We start from the raw sequence: 23,413 nt of genomic DNA on the forward strand, positions 1-23,413 counted from the left end.
TACAGTCTGCCTGCTCGCCGCGTAGGGCGGCACCCACAGGGCTGGCTGACCCCTGCATCCAGCCTGGCAGAGGAGGGCCAACCTGCCAGCCTCAGAGCTCAGGTGCCAGGCTTCAAACTCCCATGGTCGCCTCAAGTCAGAGCGTGTGCGAGCAGGTGATGAGACTGTGGCCACGTGAGACCCACAGCTTTCACAGGAGTCATCAGACTCGGGGGAAGGTGCGCACTCTGACCCCGGAAGCTGGGAATCGGACCTTGGTAAGATAAGCTTCAGAGACATACAGAGGCAGTGCCATGAGGCATGGCCGAGGCTTGAATTGCACATCATAAACCAACGTCCACAATCAAGAGACCTGCCTGGTTGGACGTGTCAGCACTGCTCAGGGAACATCAGTGCCCGTGCTCTCTGCTGGGCCCAGTGGCTGGAAGATGCACACACAGACCAGTTAGGTGTACACCCTTGGGCATCAAGGCCCGGCAGCTCGGCTACTCCGACAGCTGCTCTCAGACACTCTCTGGCTCCGAACCCTGCAGTGACCACAGCCTCTTCCTCTTCCAGGACACGTACAGTGGGCTGATGGGGCCATTGATCACGTGCAGAGAGGGCGTACTGAACGAGAAGGGAAGAAGAAGCGATGTGGATTATGAATTTGCCCTCTTGTTCTTGGTGTTCAATGAGAACGAGTCCTGGTATCTGGACGACAACATTAAGAAGTATCTCAATAAAGACCCGCGGGACGTCCAGCGCACTGAAGATTTTGAGGAGAGCAACAAGATGCACGGTGTGTGGCGAGAGTCCTGAGTCCTCCCCCCAGGGAGGTGCTGGACCCACTGTCTCGGGAAGTGTGTGCAGGGGTGCTGGTGGATGATTCCCAAAAGAGCCTCCTGCACTTGTGGCAGAGTTGGTGCAACCCCACCAGGCCTGGAGCCAGCCCCACCTGAAGGGCTGTGTCTGCCTCCAGACCCAGCCCAGCACTGAGCCTGGGTCTATGCGCCTGTGTGACCATTCTCACGCCCCGCCTCAGCTCCAGCCTCTGGCACCTTCTGTAGCAGCCAGCAAAAGGCTGGCCACAGGGCAGTCTCCCACTCACGGCCCCGCCCACACTCCAGGTCCACTTCCTTTAAGGGAACACCTCCCCATCTGGTCACGTCAGAGCTGGAGGGAAAGAAAGTGAGGCGCAGAGTTCCGCATCAGCCGGGCTCCCCTCCTCCCAGCTGGGTCCCAGAGTTCAGCCCCGGGAAATGACAGATCCAAGCCAAGCAATCCGATACAGCTAGTTCCAGCAAACAAGATATTAAAAATAGCTTCTGTTGGGTTCTAGTAGAATCAGAAACACGATCCCTGTGTTTCGTGCCATGTGCAGAGGGACTCTCAGCCTGGGGCCCCAGGGAGCCTATGGCCCTCCACACTCACTCCCGTCATCCGCACAGTCGCCATCACTCTCTGCACTTGCTTCTCGATACACTAGACCTTGTGGACTGAGTGAGATGACATATTCACAGGGAGATCGGGGCCCTAACAATTCTGCAGAGCCATTTCCCAGGGCAGGTGAAGCTGTGGTCACTAATGAGAGGCTATTCTGGCTTCACTGTCTAGCTATCAACGGGAAGATTTTCGGGAACCTGCACGGCCTCATCATGAATGAAGACACCATGACAAACTGGTACCTGCTGGGGCTGGGAAGCGAGGTGGACATCCACACCATCCACTACCACGCGGAGAGCTTCCTCTTCAAAGTACGTGTGGGCGGCGGGCGCGGCTGAGAGAGACCCGTGGAGCCCCTGACCCATGTCTGTGTTTCCGTGGGCACCTGTGAGAACTCTCGCCTCAGGAATAGCTTCCGCCTCTGCTTCCCTCTCTTTCCCCTGAGCCACTGACCCACAGGAGGAAGCACATAGTTCAAGCCCTGTGCTGGGCTCCAAACTTAGCCTTTGTGCTAGAGAGTGGGCTGGGCCATGAGTGCAGCAGAGGTAGCCCCAGCCCAGACCTGCTAAATTAAATGCTCAGAGTAAGGAATGAAAAGCTGTCCTGTCCTTTAGGGAACAGACGCTCTCCCTCCCGGGCTCACCCCTCTGCTGGTTCTGCAGGGCGAGACCCCAAGGATTAGCAGCAGAATTAGACTGCTCTACCCAAAGGCCTCTGTTCCTCCTCAGGTCTGGCCTTTCACAGCACCCATTCTAAGAATGACACTAAAGTTGATAAAATTGAATAAAGCCTACAAAAGGACAAGGTTATAAATACACCTGATGCACTTGACTGTCGGTCAAAAGAGTTCTGCCTTTATAGCACGTGCAGGGCCAAGGGCACAACTCTCCCTCCCCCTCAAAGCATCGCCCCTGGGGCGGTGTGCAAGCCCAAATGACACCAGGACTGCCTGGGATTCACCACCTTCTCAGGCCCCTTGGCCAGCCCTGTCCTGTGCTGCCCGCCACCCTGTCTGTGGGTTCTCATGGTCACACAGCGCACACCTGTTGCTGTGTGGCCGCAGTCTTGGTCTCCCTGGGGAGGGTGTGGGGGCAGAGGGTCGGTCTCACTTCCTGCTTCCTGCTGGCCTCTTCCTGTTGGCCCACCTGCTCTGTGGCCATACATCATGGTGAAGCTGCAGACCTTCAGCAGTTTGTAGTTTCCTTGCCGCTGCATGGGAGGATCTGACTGACTCTGGACTCAGATTCGCTTTCAGCTTTGGAGCCCGCAGACGGGGGTCTCCCTGCCTGCAACCCCTTTCTTCATTCCGTATGTATTGCTTCCTCTTGGTGAAGCCTGGTAACACTTGTTTCCTTTGATGGATCCTATGTGGTGAGGCCTGGTAACACTTGTTTCCTTTGATGGATGGTACCTTAGCCTGACTGACGCCTGGAAGCTGGAGACTTACACAGGCCTTCATTGTCTATTCGCCTCAGCGGTTCTCACCACTTCCTGCGTGCAGCTGATACTTCTACCTGTGCACAGAAAAACTTTGGTGCTTCCTGCCGGCCTGCCCAGTCTCTGCTGGTTGCGTGAGGTCTTTCCCATGGCCAGTGTCTGGAGTCTGCAGTGACCGGTCTGGTCTTAAGTCTAGTGGTTTCAGCTCTCCAAGAACCTTGTCTTCCCAGATACATTTTAGAAACAGCTCAGTGGGTTTTTTGTTGTTGTTCTTAAGATTTCTGGGATTTTTATTAAGTCTCACGGAATCTATACATCGGTTCAGGGAGAACTGATAAGTGTAACAGACCTTCCTGAACTAAGGACATTTCTACCTTTTCACGTATTTTTTCTGTCATTGGAGTTTGATGGTTTCCAGAGAAAGTTCTTGTCTATATTCTGTTACAGTTATTAACAGAAGTTTAATATGGGCCTTGAGGATAATATACATGGTCTAATATTTATTGTAAGTAAAATGGGATTGATGTTTGCAACATCGTGGCTTCTGCTAATCTAGTTCTCTAGCTCGTTTGGTAGGCTTGGGGGGTTTCAGGCCTGGACAGCCATGTTTTCTGGGAAAGAGATGCTTTATTTACCATGAGCCTTTCGCTTCTCTGCCATCTGCATGGGCTAGACTCATAGTCCAGTGCGGGGTGGGAATTCACTGAACATCCTTGCCTGGATCTTACCAGGAGGGAGGCAGCCAGATCCCCATCGTGGCATTGGTGCAGAATCCTTTCCTCCCCTCAGTTTGCAGGTGAGACCTTCTCTTAGCAACCGCCCACCACCTATTGGCAGTCTTTTTTTTTTTTTTTTTTTAAGTTCAAGAAAGAACTTTATTCCCTGTTTTTTTTTTTTAGTTCCTCTGTATAGTTCTTTATTTTTTTTTTTTAATTTTTATTAAATCACCATGTGGAAAGTTACAAAGTTCTCAGGTTTATATGTCAGTTATACAATATTCAAACACCCATCCCTTCACCAGTGCCCAAATTCCACCACCAGAAACCCCAGTTTACCCCCCGCCCCCACCCCCTACCCCCTACTGTATAACTAATGAATTTCACTTCATTTTTTCTTTACCTTGATTACATTCCATAATTCAACACAAAACTCACTATAGTTGACATAACTCTCTCTCTCTCTTTTTTTTTCTCTTTTTCCTTTTCCATTTTTTTTTTTTAATTTTTCCCCCTCATCCCCCTTCCTGCGCCTCATAGTATGGTGTACTCCACGCCACGTTGGCCAGCGTGGGGCTTTTGCTTAGCTCATAGTCCAGAGGTGGCTGTTACATTAAGAACCTTCAATATTTCAACAAAAACTTACTGTTATTATTTGGAGTTTCCCCCCCAAGTCTGACCTGTTCAAATGGAACCCTTTCACATTGATGACAATTATAAATGTTAAGTCGCGCGAACGCGGCAGCGTCCGCGCGGTTTTGGATTTCTGTATAAAGTCCTGGGAAAATTCTGCCAGAAATTACATATTTCCTCCGTTAGCCGGCGTGGGGCAAAGGCTTAATTCACAGTCTCCATACATGGGTGCAGGCACTTGCTGGAACCCCAATTCCTAAAGCTGTCTCTGGTTCCCGCTTGTTCCACATACACCGGCTCTGCAGGGGCATGGGCGCCCGGGCCGAAAACCCGGCCGGCCGGAGCCGAGCACGGGCCCGACTAGGGCTGGCTCTGTATCCTGCGGCTGTTTCAAGTTCAAAGCACACATTTTTTTTTTTTTTCCGCGCCACCAAGTTCGTACCTTCTCAACGGACCCACAAAATGTCGGACACCACGCCTTCTCCCGGAGGGGAGAGAGACCAAGAAGGAAGGTTCTTTCCTCCGTTAGCCGGCGTGGGGCAAAGGCTTAATTCACAGTCTCCATACATGGGTGCAGGCACTTGCTGGAACCCCAATTCCTAAAGCTGTCTCTGGTTCCCGCTTGTTCCACATACACCGGCTCTGCAGGGGCATGGGCGCCCGGGCCGAAAACCCGGCCGGCCGGAGCCGAGCACGGGCCCGACTACCTATTGGCAGTCTTGAGTGTATAAATGAGAGAGTGATTTTCAATACTGGATGTTCTGTTCTGGACAAGCCTCACTGTCATGCTCCGTTGTCCCTACTGTGGATTCTGTGTGAGTCTCAAGGACTTTAGCCTCTGTGCTCCTGAACAATCCTGCTTGTGGTGTTCTTGTAACATCCTTGTCTGGCTCTGTGTTAAGGTGAGGTCAGCCTCATCAGATGAGCTGCTGGTGCTCCCTCCTCTCCTGGGTTCTAGAAGAATTTGTTTAGAATCGATGTTTTCTCTTTATTTGTCAAGGAAGCCATCTGGACCTGCAGCTCAATTTGTTGGAAGTTCTTAATGCGATTTCACTTTCTTTAAATAAATAATAGTAATCTGGGGCTGCTACCAACTGAAGGCACTTGTTCAGACACTTAGCTGCAGGACTCAAGGGCAAAACATTGTTCATGATATTCCTTCCTGTCTTTTTAATTTCTTTAGTGTTAAAGATCTCCCTTCTCATGGGGCTGGAGCACAGCAGGTAGGGTGTTTGCCTTGCACGTGGCCAGCCCAGGTTCGATTCTCAGCATCCCATATGGTCCCCCCGAGCACCGGAGTAATTCCTGAGTGCAGAGCCAGGAGTAACCTCTGTGCATCACCGGGTGTGACCCAAAAAGAAAAAAAAATCTCCCTTCTCTCCTTCCTAACACTTGTCTCATGTTTCCTTTCCTCCGAGTCAGTTTGTCTAGATGTCTGTGTTAGTTATTGACTGTGACATAATAAATGACCCAAATACTCAGGATTCACCATTTCTCCAGCTCCCGTGGCAGGTGTTGGGCTGGTTGGTTGTGATGTAGCATCTCTGATAGATTTGGGGAGTAGATGGGGTGGGGTAGCAGCCCCAGAGAACGGCACTGCAGAGGAGGTCTAAGCCAGAAGGCCCTGAAAGCCAGGCCCAGCCTTTGCCCTTGCTGGGGGGCAGGAGTCGCCACAGGCCTGCTGGATATTGGGACCCTCATGTCCAGGGTGCTGAGTTCATGGGTCTGTGCCATAGCCTGCATCTGGCCTCTCTGATTCACATGTATCACGTTTCTGCTCTCGTGTTCATTAGTTTCTGCCCTTCTTCGTGCCCACCTTCTGCAGATTGACCAGTCTTACCGAGAAGACGTATACGACCTCTTTCCTGGCACATTCCAGACCATCGAGCTGTTTGCGGACCACCCGGGCACATGGCTGATACACTGCCACGTGTCTGACCACATCCATGCTGGCATGGAGACCACCTACACAGTCCTGCGGAACATAGGTACCGGGGCTCAGAGCCAGGCCAGGGCAGCCCTGGCAGACGGGGACAGGGTTGATGGGGAGCAGTGGGGAGGGGGCGGCGGGAGGTCGATGTGGGGCCCGGGAGGAGCCGTGTCTGCTGTGTGAAACCTCCTGTCTCCCCGCCAGACAACAGGGTTCCTTACTCCACCAAGCCTCCCTCCGGAGGAGCGTCCCCTGCAGAGATAGTGCCCGCCAAAGGTAAGGACACCGGCTCTGAGTGGGCGGCCTCGGGGCCCAGCACAGCCCTGAATGTGCCTCTCTCCTCCACAGGCCAGCCCGGCAAGGAGCAGCTCTATTTCTTCGGCCGGCAGCTGGGGCCTCAGGGAGCCAAGGCGGCCTTAGTGACCCTGTTCATCATGGGGCTCCTCCTCCTGCTGGCCACCGTGCTCCTGGCCTTCCGGCTGCGCTCTGCGCACCAGCGGGGGGTGTACCAGCAGGTGCAGACCTGCGCCCTCCCCACCGAAGTGCTGTGACCCGGCTGCCCAGCACCAGGCTGCCACCAAAGGCGCCTGTCCTGAGCCAGGCTCTGCTCCCAACAGGGCCAGTGGCTCCTATTTATTTACTCCCGAATGGGCTGTGAGTGGCCCTGGGGGTGACGCGGAGAGCAGGTGGCACTGTGAAGGCCTCGCCAGACTGTCCTCATTGGCCAAAGGACCCTCCATCATGCTTTGAGCCTTGGTTCCCCCTGGCTGAGCCTGAGACCAAACCAGGCTTCCTTTGCCTGCCTCCAGCCTCTCTGGAAGGATAAACCTCGGTGCTGTCTCGGCAGCTGGCCTAGGAGTCTGCAGCTGCTCCTGGCACTGCCTGTCCCCAGTTCCCTTTGGCCTTTTCCTGCTGTTGCCTGTGCCCTCCCCCCCACCCCCCGAGCCTCACATCGCTACAGACCTGAAGGTTCTCAACTCACTTCACATGACAAGATGTTAACCGCTTCTCCATCAACGTGCTGTTTTCACAAATGGACGGGAGAGGGTCCTGGTAGGGAGGCGAGGCCTGGAGCAGGTGGCTTCCTCCTCCCGGGGCACCAGGCAGCACGGGGTGGGGTGCGTCTCTGTGGGGACACGGTGACAGTGCTCAGGGTCTCCCATGTGTGAAAATGAATGACTGAGCACTCAGCAGTGTCCACCCACGGTTGCAGCCCAAGTGTGTGAGGCGGGCAGCATCACTGGGGAGCACTGGGTGAGGGGAGACTGCTCTGGGCATGCCCTAGGGCTGGGAGACACTGGTGGAGGGACCACATACGCTTGCTCACACACTTTCTCATCTCGTTCATGGTTTCAAGGTGGCGGGGCTTGTGGGTTTGGTAGGTGCACTAGTCTGACGGTGGAGGCTGCTGGTACTTCTGTTGGTTATTTGCTTTGCTGTCCCATCAAACAGGTTTTCCAGAGGATTCTTGGGGCGGCCCGGGAACCCCTGAGAATGTGACTTTGCAGCACGTGCTTAGGGCTCTGTGTCAGGCTGCAGTGGCCTGACAGGACGATGATACCTTATTTATGCTCACCTGGCCGCTAAGGGTTCCCTATGCATTTTTCTCTCCTCTTAGTTCGTTTTGGTTTTTTGTTTTGTTTTGGGTCACACAGGGCAATGCTCAGGGCTTCCTCCTGGCTCTGCACTCAGGGATCACTCTTGGTGGTGCTCAGGGACCACAAGGGATGCCGGTATTGGAACCCGAGTGGGGGAAGTGGTGCAAGGCTAGTGCCCTACCCACTGCGCTAGCCCCTCCCCCCCGCCCAGTCCTTAGTTTATTTTTTTAATGAAAGCTAATCCACAGCACAGTGTGATACAGCCTCTCTTTTTAATAAAGTTTCGTGTACTGTGAGATGGTATTTTGTCTCTAAGCCGGGCGTGAGGGTGTGAAGACCACGAGCCTGGCCACCGTACCAGGGAGGGGTAGTCTCCACAAAGGGCAGCGTCTCTACCTTCCCTGTGGGCCTGCTGCATCGCAGGGCGCGTTCCCCGCCGCACCCCTACCGGGGGCTGGCAGAACCCCCTCACAGCAGGCAAGGAGCCCCTCAACCCCCAGCTGGGGGATGCCCCAGGCCCGGGAAAGGCCCAAACTCCACGCCACCTCCGGGGGTCCCGGGCAGCCCCGGGGCCGGGGGGCGGGAGAACATCCGGGCCTTGGCGGCGGGCAGGGGGCGCGGGTGGGGGCGGGCCCGAGGGTGGGCATGGGCGGGGATTGAGGCGGGGCGGGACTTGTTATGGGGCGGGACTGTGGGCATAGCGCAGGAAGTGGGCGGGGCCGACCGAACCGTGCCTCGGCCAAGGAAGTGAGGTGGGTGTGGTCATGTGCGGTGGGCGGGGCCTGTGGGTCCCAGGGTCGTGCTGCGTTCTGGGTTTGGGGAAGTAGGCGGGGCTCGGAGGTGGGCGGGGGCGAACGGTGGGCGGGGCGGAGCGCGCAGGAGCGCGGGCGCCGGGGCTGCGGGCAGCGGGCGCGGGCAGCGCGCGGCCGGGCTCGGCGGGGATGCGCGCGGGGCCCCGGCGCGGGGGAGAGCAGAGCAGGGGGCTCGGGCCAGGCAGCTGACTGCGCCATGGCCATCGCACATCTGGCCACCGAGTACGTGTTCTCCGACTTCCTGCTCAAGGAGCCGCCGGAGCCCAAGTTCAAGGGGCTGCGGCTGGAGCTGGCGCTGGACAAGCTGGTCACGTGCGTGGGCGTGGGGCTGCCGCTGCTGCTCGTCTCGCTGGCCTTCGCACAGGAGATCTCCACGGGTGAGGCGCCTTTGTCCCCGCGGGCTGTCCCGGTGCCACTCCCCTGCGCCCGCCCAGGCGGTTCCGGGGGCCCGGCCCGGCCCGCGTGCTTCCGTGGGCCCGGTGCGCGCGACCCGAGCGGTTCCGTGGACCCGGTGCGCCCGGCCCGCCTGGTTCCGTGGACCCGGCACGGCCGCGTGCTTCCATGGCCCCGGTGCGTCCGGCCGCGCGGTTCCGCCTAGTTCCGTGGACCAGGTGGCCCGACCGGGAGAGGCGGGTGCCCAGGGAGAGTGGGTGCCCGGGGAGGGGCGAGGTCCCGGGGAGGGCGGGTAGGGGGACAGGGCGGCCCGCGGGGCGCTTTGTGCCGGGTGGTTAGGGGGAGCCACGGGAAGAAGGGAAGAGCCCCGCGGCCCCGCCCCTGAGCGGCCGGCGGGAACTCAGCCCTGGAAGGAACAGCTGTGGCTTTGCCACTGCCTGCCCTGGGCTCCAGGGGGAAGGAAAGCCACCGGGTCCCGGATCCCCCAGATAATCTCGCGCCCTCCCCAGCCACCCTGGAAGCCACTAGCCCTGCCCTTTTCTCCTGCCTAGCCTATAGGGTTCCCAGCACACAAGATTGGAGGTCTCAGACGGCCAAGTCTACCCATGTCCATGGAATGGGTTGGCCAGCAGCTTAAGAGGGGGGACAAGAATGGTAGCTGTGCCCTTGAGCCCCCCACCTGCCCGGGCCTTGTCCAGCCCTTCAGTCCTTGAGAATGGGACTGGGGGCCTCCAAGGCTGGATCCCCAGGCATGAAACCCAGGAAAGGCTTGGAGGAGGCCCCGGGTGGGTGCCTGCAGCTGGGGTCCTGGGGGGGACCTTCCCCAAGCACCAGGCTGGCTTCTGTGCATTGGAGATGGCATGGCTGCAGGGTGGGTACCAGGGGACAATGGGCACTGCAGAAGGACGGACGGGACATGGGGCAGGATGGGGCATGGGGCAAGACGGGGCGGGGCAGGGCATACTGGGAGGAGTGCCTGGAACCTGCAAACTGTGCTGGCTGAGGGCCATTCCTGCCTCCAGTGCCCATGGCCGCCTCCCCCTGCTCCCTGCACAGAGCACGCCCTCGGGCCACTCCTGCTCTGACCTAGGCACAGGGAGCTGGTGCTGCGCCTGTGGAGGTGTCTGTTGCTTGTTGAGTGCATATACTCGTGTTGTTGGCATGTGCTCGAGTGTGCTGAGCGTGTGTGTTAGGTGAGATGCATGTTTGGGGGGGTGGAAGCAAGTCATGATTCAGTAGCTGTATTTACATCTGTGAGGATGCTGCTGGCTTGTGTGTGTGTGTGTGTGTGTGCGCATACGCGCATGTGCACACACGTGCACATGTCATGTAGGGAGGACAGAATTCTGGGTGGCTGGGAGCACTTCTGAGTCCTCCCACTGAGCATGTGTGTAAGGTGAGGTGCATGTTTGGGGGGGTGGAAGCAAGTCATGATTCAGTAGCTGTATTTACATCTGTGAGGATGCTGCTGGCTTGGGTGTGTGTGTGTGTGTGTGTGTGTGCACACGCGCGCACGCACACACATGTGCACACACGTGCACATGTCATGTAGGGAGGATGGAATTCTGGGTGGCTGGGAGCACTCTGAGTCCTCCCACTGGACTCTTCCTTCTCCCTTGTTCCTGGGGTCTGACCAGCTACACTGGGAGGCCAGCATGACAGCCCTGGACTGCGGTGGGTCAGACACAGGCAAGACAGGGCCTGGCCCAAGAGGCCGGTGGGCAGATGCAGCAGGGTGTGAGTCCAGACTGTCTGCACCAAGACCTCAGCCAGGAGTGGGCAGTGGTGCTGTCCAGACAGCCACGTGCTGCTTCTGCCTGAACATGGGTCACCCCCAGGAGGCCATAGACAGTTCTGGGAAGGCTCCTAACCCGGGGAACCCGAGGTGAGACACTGGAGGGTGCTGGGGAGGTCGGGAATGCTGCCTTAGTGGCCATGCAGTCCTTCCCACCCTTGCAACTGCTTGAACGGTGGCCGCTGGCACAGACTCTGGGCAGGAAAGAACCTGAGTCACCTGAAGACAAAAGTACCCCTTCTGATGCTTTTGATCTCGCTGCTCTGAGAGGAACATTGACGTGGCATGAACCCCCATCCCACTGGCTCTCATGGACATACCCCAGGCACAGGAGACCCCTAGACACTTGGTTACAGACCTGGAGAAGCCCTGAATCTGAAGCCCAAAACTCACAGTGTCTCTCAGTTGAGGACAGCACAGTGACCCCTGTTCTGTCCCGGACAGATTCCCCCACTGCATCTCCCTGTTCCCTTGGTGACTGGTGCACCCCGAGCAGCCTGTGTGCTTCTCCGAAAGGGGGAGAATGCTTTTAGTGACCCTGTTGCTCAGCCCAGCACCGGGCAGGGAGCTCCCCCTTCTTGCCTGTGACCAAGGGCTGTCGTCTAGACAGAGGGTCCCAGTCTCACTCAGCCACCATCGCTCCCTTCTCAGGAACAATGCCACTCAGCTTGTCGCCTGGAAACCTGCCTTTAAGAGAATAGACAGGCCAGAGAGAGCACAGTGGGCGTTTGCCCATCCCTTGAGCACTGCCAGGAGTGATTATGAGCATCTCAGGGTGTGGCCCCAAACAAACAAAAATAATAAAATGACAGGAAGTGCTCCCCAGTCCGCCCGAGGCTCTAATCACCCCTGGATTGTTGCAGCCCCGCCCAGGGAACACTGGCCTGTAATTCTACGTATCTCCAAGAGTCGGTGTTCAGAAAAACTACCATAAAAATACTAGATGATGGGGCAAGAGATAGCACAGTCGGTAGGGCACTGGCCTTGCACGCGGCTGACTGGGCTTTGATCCCTGGCATCCCATATGTCCCCAAAACCCCTCCAGGAGTGATCCCTGAGCCCCGTCAGGTGGGGTTCCTCCCCTGGAAAAAAGACAACAGTTATTGATAACTGAGTCTTTGGCACACACTGTTCTTCCACCGCCCCACCACAGTGCCCATTCTCCTCAGGCCTGGGGTGGTCTCCCTGGGTCTGTGAGGGGAGCCTTGTTCTGGTCCCCTCCGGGCCACTCTGCTGCTCACTGTCCCTCCTACACCCAGGGGTGTATAGGTGTGTAGGGTGTCGAGCCTGTGCAGGGCTTCCTGCGGGCCTGGGCGCTCCTGCCCTGGGGTCCTGCCTGCGGGACTCCCTGTCAGCATGCCCAGCCAGAGGCTCCCGTGCTGCGTCGTGTCACCTTGGGGGGTATCGCCTCGGGCCAGACGCCGGGTGGAGCAGGGAGTGGGGTGTGGGATGTGCGTGGCTGCTCAGTAATTACTGTGATGGGCGCCGTGGGGGCGGGTGGTTACAATAGGTGTAGGGGACGCGGGCAGTCGCCACCCGCAATAACTCTCAGGGACCCCAGAGCCAGCCCGGGTCCCCCACAGCAGCTCCCCAGGCCGGTTCCGCTGGGTACCAGCAAGGCTGCTCCAAGCACTGTACAGGAGTTCAGGGGGCAGTTGTGTGTCTGTATCTGTGAACCTGCCTGTGTGTGTATGTGTCTGCGTGGTGTGTGTGTGTGTGTGTGTGTGTGTGTGTGTGTGTGCATGTCTGCATGTGTGTCTCTGTGCATGTTTGGCTGAGCCCCGTGGCCACACCCCCTGCCCCCTTGCAGCTGTCCTCTACTCAGAGTCCACATCAGTGGGTGCCTTGCGCTGGGATTGTGGGGGTGTGGACAGGTTCCCCTGCACCTGCCTTCTGTCCCAGGGACCGCCTTTCTGCCCAGCTGAGGGGTCCAGCAGTGTCCCCTCCACCCACTGTCACTGCCCAGAACCTCCAGGGACCCACTGGGCATCCTTGTCCACAATGGAAGCCCGCAGGCAGCACTTGGGGGTCTGTGTCCCTTCAGTGCTCCTGGGGGGGCCTGGCCCGCGGGCCCCCCAGCACAGTCCCCAGTGAAGGTTTGTGACCTGGGAGCAGGCTCGGGCCTTGCCCTGACCCTCCTCTGCTCTCCGCAGGCTCCCAGATCAGCTGCTTCGCACCCGGCTCCTTCTCGTGGCGCCAGGCGGCCTTCGTGGATGCATACTGCTGGGCGGCGCTGCAGCAGGGGGACCCCCTGCATGGAGACGGGGGGCAGCTGCCCCTGTGGCTGCACAAGGTGAGGAGCCAGTGGAGGACAGGCCTGTCGGGGTCGGGGGACAGAGACGGGGTCCCAGGTGAAGGGGCATGACCCACCCAGCTGCTGCCCTCCTGATGCTCTCTGAGGTCGGTTGGACCTCAGGGCGGGAACCTGTCCAGACTCAGGGGCCCCTCAGGAGTGGGAGCACCCCACCTCCATCCAGGTCTGGTGCCCCTTGCCCACTCCTCGCCCCTGCTGGAACATGGAGCCACAGGGTAGCACTTGGAGATGGCTCCCACACCGGAAGGGGCCTAGGCTTCTCCCAGGTTGGATTCTGGAGCCCACAGTGGGGTTAGCTCAGCGCCCCTCAGGGCCCCACTCACCTCAGCCTTGCAGCAGGCTGTGCTTGGGTAAGCAGAGCGCCCCCTACCCCAGTATCACCCGTGGGCACTGCACCCTCGGGGGCGCCATTTGCGCTTGTGGGGCCCAGGTGAGAAACAACCCTCACCGGCCCCTTGGCCAGTTCTTTCCCTACATCCTGCTGCTCGTGGCCATCCTGTTGTACCTGCCTTCCCTCTGCTGGCGCTTCACGGCCGCGCCACACCTCTGCTCTGACCTCAAGTTCATCATGGAGGAGCTGGACAAGGTGTACAACAGGGCCATCCAGGCCGCCAAGAGCGCACGGGCCGTGGACGCCCATGATGGTGGCTGCGCAGAGCCTGTGGGCCAGAGGTCAGTGTGGCTCGGGAACCGGGTGGTGTCCTGCTGAGTCGGCCCCTGCTCACCGTCCTGCAGCTGGGGGGACCCCAACTCCTCCTGAGGCTCGCTCACCCACCACAGGGGGTGGGGGGGTACGCGAGCACCTCGTGCTCCACTGCACTGGGCCCACTAGAGGTCAGGGGTGGACACCACAGTGGACAGTGCAGGGAACGTGCACTGAGGTGGGGTGGACACAGTGGACAGTGCATGTGCTAAGGTGGGGTCGACACAGTGAGCAGTGCGTGTGCTGAGGTGGGCAGTGGGGACCTTGTGCTGAGGGGCGTCCCGCACTCAATGAGGCTATCCCCGCAGCCTGTGGGAGATCTCCGAGAGCCACTTCAAGTACCCAATCGTGGAGCAGTACCTGAAGACCAAGAAGGGCTCACGGCGGCTCATCGGGCTCTACCTGGGCTGCCGGCTGCTGACACTGGTCACTGTGCTGCTGGCCACTGGCTGCCTGGGCTACTACTGTGGGCTGCCTGCGCGCACAGACGAGTTCGCCTGCGGCCTGCACTCAGGACTGCTGCGCAACGCCAGCGGCGTGCCTGAGCGCGTCCAGTGCAAGCTGGTGGCCGTGGGCGTGTTCCGGGTGCTGAGCCTGGTGCACCTGGCTGTGTACGTGCTGTTGGCGCCCGTGGTGCTTTACTCGCTGCTCGTGCCCCTGCGCCAGCGTGCCCACGTGCTCCGCGTCTATGAGATCCTGCCCACCTTCGATGTGCTGCAGCTGCAGCCACAGGGCTACACTGACCTGAGCCTGTACAACCTCTTCCTGGAGGAGAACGTGAGCGAGCTCAAGTCCTACAAGTGCCTGAAGGTGCTGGAGAGCATCAAGCGCAGTGGGCAGGGCATCGACCCCATGCTCCTTCTCACCAACCTGGGCCTCATCAAGATGGACGTGCTGGATGGCAGGGCCCGCCCACGCAGCCCCCCACCCACGGGCCCGGCCGGAGATGCACAGGACGGCCAGGCGCGCGAGACCACAGGTGGGGCTGGGCAGGGGCGCCCCCATCCCCCAGGGCTCGCCCGCATGTTCTGACTGACCCTCGTCCTTGTTCCCACAGAGGAGACACAGGCCAACAGTGAGGAAAAGAACGCCCGGCAGAGGCTCCTCAACAGCTCCTGAGCCCGCTCGCCATCAGGTCTGTCCAGGGACGTCCCGGCCTGGGGGACACTAGCCCACATCCCGGCAAGATGCAGAGACACGGCTAACACACAGGCCGTGGCCAACCTGTCTGGGAGAAGGTGCCGCACCTGTGTGCAGAGCCGAATATGCCCCTCATGCTCAGGACGCCCGGGGACTCCGGTGGGCACTCCCCCGCCCGCCCCCAGGGCTGCGTTTACCCCGTCAGATCAGTGTTCTGTGGGAGACAGCTGGGTCCTGGCCTCAGACGAGGGACGCGGTCGGTGGTCTAACTTATTTTGCATCGGTGTATTTATTGCTGCTGTATCCCAGACTCAGTCCCAGTGTCGCTCTGTGCACGGGACGAGCCTCCGGGTCTGTGCTCTGCAGAGATCAGCGGAGATGTACTTCAGGAGCCCGTGTTTGATTCTCAGGCCAAGGCGGCCGGCGGCTCCCAGCCTACCTGACCGGACCCTCAGACCTGGCCCACGCCTGGCTAATGTTTGTGCTTGTACCTTCCCCCGACCCCCAGCACACACAAACACACAGACATGGGCACCTACCTTCACGGGGTTGTTGGTGGCCCTATCATGGCCCCGCGCATTGCCTGGCTGAAGCCAGTGTTCTGCCTTGGAGCTCAGCGTGGTTACATGGCATGGGAGCACAGGCAGGGAGGGGAGGTCGTGGTCTGTCAGGCTGTATGCTGGGCCCTGGGAAGCAGAGGGAGGCACAGCCCAGCTCTGTGCCAGGGCTTCTTAGAAGGGACGGGTGGAAAAGGGCCAGTGACCAGCTGGACAGGGACTCATGGCGGGGGGCCCCAATGGCTGGGGAGTCAGGTGTTACCATCAGAGCCCAGAGAGATGCTTATAGCCCTTGGTCACCCCCACCCCACTCCATGGTGCTCCAGCCTCTCGTCCCCGACCCTCACTCTCAGGGATTAAGCCCTGGGGCTCTGGGGCCAGCCATCCCAGGGGCCACGGTGCAGCAGCAGAGCCCCCCACTTCTGCATCAAAGCTGCTGGGACCCTCAGGACTGTGATGCTGAGCCAGGCAGAAGGAAGCGAGAGAGGGAGTCAGATCAGCACCTCGGACAGCTCCCACACCCTCTGGGCTGCCCCTGACACCCTCCCCATGCTTCCTCTGAGGCCTCCTGTGTCCAAACTAGCCTGCAGGGGGCGGGCATATCCCCCACGTGGCAGGGCTCTGCCTGAGCACATTCCTGAACCCCGATGACGGCCTCTTTGTTGTCCAGCTTCCTTCCAAGTGACCGTCCCTCCTGGGTACTCAGCTACGTGCCTCTGATGTACACCACTACCCTGTCTGACCCCCACATCGACATCTGGCACATGGTCCCTGGACGCCCCCTTTACATCCAGGGTCAATGACAGCTCGTGTACACACATGTGAGTGTGTTTGTGTGTGTGTGTGTATGCAAGTGTGCGTCCCACTGCACATGCTTGGGACTCTGACCCCAGCCGCTCCCTCCCGACCCCCGGCTGGAACATGGAGCAGAGATGACCTCATAAGCCTTGTCACTCACCTGGCCTGCTGCCTGTGCTGCAGTGGGACCACCTCCGCCCCCAGGCCTGTAGCTTCCCTGGGTAGAACAATGGGGTTGTAGCTCACCCAGAGAGGAGGCAGCCGAGCCTCGAGCCCTGCAAGGTCTCCTGGAAACCACCATCAGCCCTTGTAACAAAGGACATGGAACTTGGCCAGGGCCTAAGCAAGGCAGTCCCAGCTGCTCCCGACAGTTCCCATCAGGCACCCAGGGCCAGCAATGGCATCTTGCCCCAGTGGGGCCTGAGGGCTGTAGAGGAAATGCTGGGCCCCCGAAGAAGTGGGGGGGGTGGGCACAGCCTCATGCCCCCCACACTGGGCCTGCGCCCATGGGGTCTCATGGAGCACAGGTGCCCTGTCGGGGACTCTGCCCCAGCACCTTCCCACCCCACATCTGGAATCCCCACTGCTAAGAGGTCCCCAGGTTGTGGGGTGTCGCTGGTCTGGTCCTGGTCCGGTGGCCACCTGGGTCCTGCAGTGATGGACCACCTAGATTTGCTGGGCAAATGCCCCACCCTTTCCTCTCCCACCACTCTGCTCCTTGTGCTCAGCTGCTACACCCCTGCAGCCAAGCCCGGAGCCTGGGTACAGCCCTGCATCTCTGAGTGCCCACTCCCCTTGGGCACAAAGATGCCCCCTTCCTGCACATTGGCGGTTTGTCTGGAGACCATGGACTCAGGACATTCAAGGCAGCACCTAGAACTAAGCCCAGAGGTGAACCCTCAGATCTGTGGACACCAAATCTGACAGGAGCCACAGCATGAGGTGGAAAGTTGCCCAGACAGATGGCCAAGATGGGGCCGAGGAAGCTGGCCATGTGTGAGGAAGGAGGAAGGAGGACTGGAGCCATCTCACGTTGTATGTAAACGCCAACCCAGTGTGGACTGGAGACTGGTCCAGGACCCATGGACAGGCATGCTCACCGGATATGGGCACCAGAGGTGTCTTCCGATAATTTGAGTCCAGAGGCTAAGATAGCAAAAGCCAAAATAAATGTGTTTCATTAAAGTTTGTGTACTAGAAAAAAATCTCAGGCTAACATAAAAAGGCACCCTATTGAGTGGGAAAAATTATTGCACCTAACCAGGTAAAGGGCTAATTTCCAAGATTTATAAAGCACAAGATATCCAACAATCTCATTGAGTGAGCAGGGGCTGGAGAGAGAATACAGCAAGGAGGGAATTTGCCTGGCACATGACTGACCCAGGATCCCTCCCTGAAATCCCATGTGGTCCCCCAAGCACCACCAGGAATAATTCCTGAGCACAGAGCCAGGAAAAATCCCAGCAATGCAGAAGGGTAGCAAAAAGCAGGTGAGGACCCTCCCCTGAAGTGGGCGACGTCCAGGAGGCTCCTCACAACTGTCAAAGGAATGCAAATCAAAATGGCAATGAAGTAGCGTGATACCAAAAAGACAAAACAAGCAGTTTTGGTGGGATGTGGTGACAGGAGCCCTCATGGCCTGTCCTGGCCAGTGCCAGGGTGCTCGCTGCAGACCACTCCCACCTGAGGGGTGGGAATGCCATCTAGTCTGTGGGGCTTCCTCAGAGAAGTAAAAATCGAGCTCTCCTGAGACCCACTGGTCTCTCAGAGAATAGAGCTTTCTAAAGACCCAGGATTCAACTTCTTAGCTTCTCTCCTTGGACACAAGAACATGAATTTAAAAAGCTGTATCCCCACCTATGTTCTCTGTATTGCCCAGCCCAAGTTAGGACATGGACACCTTTCCAGTGTCCAGTGTCAGAGGAAAGGACAGGACTAGGAGGCAGAAGGCAGATTCTGAGTCCTCACAGACTGACCCCAGCGTCCCCAAGGCTCCTGCACCCCCAGGTCACACAGTAGCTGTCAGCACCTTGCACCAGAACATCCAAGGGGTGCTGAATCCCCCCCCCCAAGACATCCAGAGGCACCACCACCCCCAACAGGCTAACACCCCCAGCGTGGTTGGGGCTGGGTGAGTCTCTCCCCACTCCCATCTCTAACTGTCCCTTTAACATGTGGCCATGGTGCCCATCAGCTCACAGCAGAGACAAAGTATAAGGTCCCTGGAGCTATCTATCTGCCCAGGTCATGCGCAGGGCTCAGGGACCGGGCTCTGGCCGGATAGAACCACAGCCGCATGTGTCTCTTCACGGAAGGATAAATGGCCCAGAGCCTCCTGCCCCCAAGCCTCCCGAAGGTGTCTTGAACACGAGAAGGGCCACTTGGTGTGGAGCCAAGCCTGAGGCCAGCACGGCAGGAGGCCCTGGCCGCATGCCAGGCTCATCTCCATGGCGACCCGACAACCCAAGGACAGCAGCTGAAGCCCAAGGAGTCACTTAGCTCGTTAGAATTTCTGTTCTGTGAACTGGATTCCCCAAGCATGGAGCCATTAGCGCCCCCAGCGAGACCAGCTGAAGCCAAGGAGCCGTCTGTGAGCTCTTGGCACCTGGAGGTGTGAGGAGAGCTGCCAGCAGCAGCTGCTCCATCCTGAGCCCTGAGTGATCCCTTCTGTGCCCAGAAAGCTCACTTCTGCGCCTGAACCGCCAGGCCCTGTCTCCACCCCACCCTCCACAGCCCCCGATGCCCCAGCCTTGCTCAGACTTCCTACTTTGAGGCAAAGCCGTCAGGGTGAAAACAGCCCCCAGCAGCATCTCTCAGAACACCCTATTGTCCACCCCTGCCTGTGTCCACACAGGGACGCAGGGAGGGCTTGGTGCCCCTCTGTGCCTGACCCCACCCGAGCCCCCTTCCCACGGGGTCCCATGGAAGCAACTCTCATCGCAGAAGCCCAACAAGCTGCTGCCACTGGGTCAGCGTGAGTGTCCACCGCCCACCACATGTCCAGCCGGGTCTCAGCATGAAGGAGGGGGAGGTGAGCAGAGATCCTGCCCCAGGCCAGTCTCCTGGGCCTGGAGGGGTTCTGGGGCAGCTGGGGGCGAGCCCACCTTTCTGTCCCGGCCCCAAGGACCCCTCAACCGAGAAAGGCCACCCGGGAAGCACGGAGCATGGACACTCAACCCCGCTCTCCCTCTGGGCCCTCCCCGCCAGCCACAATACCCACCATCTGCGTGGGAGCCCATGGAATACCCCAGGTGCCACGTGCTCCACTAGGGGGAGGGGGGTGATGGGCAGCACCTGGGCCTGCAGATAAAGGCTGGCGAGCTCCCAGCTCTGCTTGTGCCCAGGAGTGGGTGGAGGTGAGTCGGGTGCTGCAGCTCCACCTGTCCACTGAGGCTGATGACTCGGCAGGCTGGGTGCAGGCCCTGGCCCCATCCTGGGGGTGCTCCAGCTAGGGCCTGGCCCAGACACAGTGCTCTGGGAGCCCGGTGTAAGGGCAGCTGCTACCTGGCATGGATCAGGGCCTACAGGAGGAGCCGGGAGGGGGCTGGTGGGCACAGAGCTTGTGCCCTCTGAGAGACAGGGAAGGGGAGCAGGACCAGGCTTGGGAGGTGGTACCTGTCCCCACCCAATGCCCCACACTCTGGTACCTGTGGAGCTGCTTGTCAGCAGTGTGGGGCCGGGACCACCTCTGGGTCAGGGTCTGGGCTGGGGGTTGGGAGTATTCGCACATCCTCAGCCTGGGCACTGGGGTCTCTGTGCCCAAGTCCCGCTGAGCTCTCCCACTGCTGTCGCCCAGGACACCAGTGCCCAGGACACAGTGGAGCGCCCAGCAAGAGCCGGCGTCCATGCGTGCTTCCGGGACAGCGGGGCCCCTGGCCTGGTGTGGGCTCCTATTGGTGGCAGCCATGTGGGCCAGGGCTGGGGCTCAGGGTGTCTGTGTGCGGGGCCCACACCACAAGGCCACGCCGGGCCCCGAGAAAGAGCTGTTCCAGGAGGTATGAGGTGGTCCCGGACTGGGTGGCCCTCAGGGCGGGGGCCCAACTGCCCGGGCAGTGCCAGGGTGCTGGAGAGGGGGGCCCCTGGAGGGCCTCTGGCCTCAGTGCCCACATCGAGCAGGTGAGTCTTAGCGCCCCTCCCTTGGGTCTCCCTGCCTACTGCCCAGAGTCCTGCAGCATGGGCTGAGGGGAGACTGCCATCTGATGCCCCTGCACAGCCATGTCTGTGGGGAGTGGACACAGCCCCGTGTTCCGCAGTGTGCCCCCTGGGAGCCCAGGGCCTGCTGCTCGGCTGGCACCTCCTTCAGCGCCCACCTGGATGGCTCCCAGCTCTACAATTTCAGCTTCTCCCACTGCGGGCTGCTCCCGCCCGCCTGCCAGCAGCACTTTGCCCGAGCGGCCTGCTTCTACGAGTGCTCGCCCAACCTGGGGCCCTGGGTGCGGAAGGTGCGTGGGAGGCCAGCCAGGGGCACTTGCATGGGGCGGGGGAGGGGGGTCTCCGGTGCACGGAAGCTGGTGCTGGGGGACTGGCGGGTGGGTGCCAATCAATGCAGCGCCCCTGTCCACCCTCCCGCAGATCCCAGGCGGCGGTCAGCGTGTGCTGGCCGTCCCCTTGTGCCGGGAGGACTGTGAGAAGTGGTGGCAGGATTGCAGGACGGCCCTCACCTGCAGGCCCCACTGGCACAGCGGTGGCTGGCACTGGAGCAGGGGTGAGCACAGCTGGGGGGTGGGCGAGGGGTGCCCATGGCCTCGCTGACTGCCCCTTCGTCCTCAGGTCGGAGCCGCTGCCCGGTGGGAGCACCCTGCCGGCCCTTCCCCGCCATCTTCCCCACGCCTGCCCTCCTGTGTGCAGGGGTGTGGGATGGCGCCTTCAGGGCCAGCCCGGAGCCCCGGGCCAGCGGCCGCTGCCTTCGCAAGTGGTTCCAGCCGGGACTGGCCAACCCCAACGACGATGTGGCACGCCGCCTGGCTGATCCCGCTGTACCCCGCACTGCCCCGCCAATGCCCCTGGCCGCACTGCTGCCCCTCATGCTGGCCCTGCTGCTGCGGCCCTGACCCCGCCGGACCCCATGGCCACCGCTGGACCTGTGCCCTGAGCTTACCCCAGCTCCCTCCACCACCCCAAGCCACCTCTAGGAGGCACAGTATGACCTGCCCAAAGATGGCCAGAGCGGCTTACAGGGCCCCTCGGACAGGGCTGGGGAGGGGGCCGGCAGCCCACACCCACCAGAACCTCCTGGAACCTGCAGCCCTATGCCCCTTGCTCCTGGCTCACTGGGCTGGTCCCTCCCGGTCCCCCACCTCACACCCTCACCTCAGGCTCCAGAGGCCAGAAGTGTCCTGCCCAGAAGCCACACCCGCATCCCTGCGGACCTCAAGGACAGTCTGGCCCTGGGGCCCCAAGCCGGCCTCTGGGACTGGGTTTGACCCCCCCAGAGAAGGATCACTTCACTAAGGGAAGGAGAGGCCAGTCCCGTGCCAGTGGGGGGCAGGGGGATTGGTGGGGGCAGGCCTCCAGTGACCTCACCTGCAGCAAAGTGGCTTCGGGGTGTGCAGGTGTGGCTTCTTAAGGACCAGCCAGGTGGGGGCCCTGACGATGAACACCAGGCTGGCGGGGGCAGATGGAGCAGGCACACCTGCCCAGGGACTCCTGTCACCCCTACTTCCTGGAGGAGTCAGAAACACAGGGTTTAGAACAGAGGCCAGAGACCTCCAGACAGAGACCCCCCCAGGGGAGTGTGAGGGGACAGACGTGGCCTCAGGCCACCCAGGCCAGCCTTGGGGCAGAGGGCCCGCAAACCCCGAGGACATCCCAAAGGGCGGCTCTGAGTGACTGTCCCCACTCTTCTGTCCTCTTTCTCTTGACTATACGGAGGGCTGCTCGCTCGTCCCCATTCCCCCGCAGCTATTGGTTCTTATGCTGTGGCAGCTCTTTAAATCGCACTGAAGATCTAATGGCATTTGCTTTTCAGGCTGGTTTTTCCCCCTGAGCAATCTTCGCCCTCTACTCTGGGGGTCCCCAGAGGGGCTAACGGGCTGCCTCTCTCCCTTTGCGGGCTGGGTGCCGTCCTCCTAACTGGCCACGGGGATGAGGTTCTGGGTGCCCCAGGGAGGCTGTGGGTGAGAAACTTTGCTTCCTGGGGGCATGTAGAGGAACCACATGTGGGCTGTCGAGGCCACTGGGATCTCGCTCGAGGTGGGAAACTATCCCATGTGTGGACAGGCACAGCCGGGTGGGAGCTGGAGCACTGGCTGCAGTGAGGCTCGAGGGGGCACTGTCAGGCTGGGGTTTAACTGAGACAGGAAGGTGGCAGGCCCTGAGTCCTGGCTGCAGGCAGTGGTGGAAGGGCTGTGAGGGTGACCAGCAGTGGGGTGGGCCCAGCTCTGTGGCAGGGTGGGGGGTGCACAGTGCCCTTCTCGGGGTCAGAGGCTGTAGCACCCTCACCTCTGAGGAAGCCGCATGTCTGCCGCTCCCCAGCACACCCCAGGGTGCCCTGAGGCCTGTTCCTCCCCATCCAGCCCAGGCTGGGAGCCCTCACACACGCCTGCCGCTCACTCTGGGCCCATCTGTGTGCAAAGGCTCCAGAGCTGCCTCATCTTCCCTGCAGCCCCCCATGGCCCGTGCCCACAGCCAGGCCCTGCAGTCCACTCCCCACACCCCAACTCCTGCCTCACTGACCACTGCTGGGGGAGCCACTGTCCTGTCAGCTGCCAGGTCCCAGCACCCGCAAGGAGCTGCTGTGGCCCAGCGGCACCCTCACCCTCCCTCTCCCTCTCCCTCTCCCCCCCACTCCCATTCTCTTCCCCTCCCTCCTTCTCCTTTTCTCTCTCTCCCTCTCCCTTTCTCCTTTCTCCCTTCCTCTCTCCCTCTCCCCTCTCTCTCCTCCCTTATCTGCAGGGTCACTGGCTGGCGGCCCCACTGCCCAGCCCCTGAGACTCACCAACTCTGCTCATGGGCCAATCTGCGAGAGAGGAAGTTCTCCAAGGAGGGCCAAGACCTGAGACCCAGGTTGGGAACTCTGGGCCTTGGTCTGGGTTGGGAGGGAGCCGCGCCTTCTAGGGGAAATGCAGAGTGGATGGACAGCAGCGAGCCTCAGAATCCACCTCAGCCTTTGAGTAAAGGTTCTAGCCAACACCCAGGTGGATGCTGATCCAGCGGGCAGGGA

General features: G+C 60.0%; 3 protein-coding genes across 4 annotated transcripts in view; all 3 read left to right on the forward strand.

Annotated features, from left to right (window-relative positions):
* HEPHL1 (hephaestin like 1) overlaps positions 1–6,692 on the forward strand; it is a 30,326-nt gene extending 23,634 nt beyond the window's left edge. Inside the window, exons 16-20 of the mRNA XM_004605168.2 lie at positions 559–781; positions 1,597–1,736; positions 6,037–6,199; positions 6,346–6,417; positions 6,490–6,692. Of these exons, the coding sequence (XP_004605225.2) occupies positions 559–781; positions 1,597–1,736; positions 6,037–6,199; positions 6,346–6,417; positions 6,490–6,692 (801 nt within the window). The remainder of the gene's footprint in view (positions 1–558; positions 782–1,596; positions 1,737–6,036; positions 6,200–6,345; positions 6,418–6,489) is intronic.
* Positions 6,693–8,620: 1,928 nt separating this feature from the next.
* On the forward strand, positions 8,621–17,431 carry PANX1 (pannexin 1). Of its 2 annotated transcripts, none has more exons than XM_004605169.2 (5): positions 8,621–8,928; positions 12,893–13,032; positions 13,517–13,725; positions 14,065–14,735; positions 14,814–17,431. In XM_004605169.2, the coding sequence occupies exons 1-5, from the start codon at positions 8,748–8,750 to the stop codon at positions 14,873–14,875; spliced, it is 1,263 nt and encodes a 420-aa protein (XP_004605226.1). In that variant the 5' UTR covers positions 8,621–8,747; the 3' UTR covers positions 14,876–17,431. The 2 variants fall into 2 exon arrangements, with proteins under 2 accessions (XP_004605226.1, XP_054989437.1); XM_055133462.1 differs by having other exon boundaries at positions 13,616–13,725.
* A 2,649-nt stretch (positions 17,432–20,080) lies between these two features.
* Positions 20,081–21,629, forward strand: IZUMO1R (IZUMO1 receptor, JUNO). The gene is made up of 4 exons (XM_055133465.1): positions 20,081–20,246; positions 20,505–20,697; positions 20,801–20,956; positions 21,022–21,629. The coding sequence occupies exons 1-4, from the start codon at positions 20,097–20,099 to the stop codon at positions 21,300–21,302; spliced, it is 780 nt and encodes a 259-aa protein (XP_054989440.1). The 5' UTR covers positions 20,081–20,096; the 3' UTR covers positions 21,303–21,629.
* The last annotated feature ends 1,784 nt before the right edge of the window (positions 21,630–23,413 follow it).

This window comes from Sorex araneus, chromosome 3 (assembly GCF_027595985.1).
Source record: "Sorex araneus isolate mSorAra2 chromosome 3, mSorAra2.pri, whole genome shotgun sequence".
Taxonomy (NCBI): domain Eukaryota; kingdom Metazoa; phylum Chordata; class Mammalia; order Eulipotyphla; family Soricidae; genus Sorex; species Sorex araneus.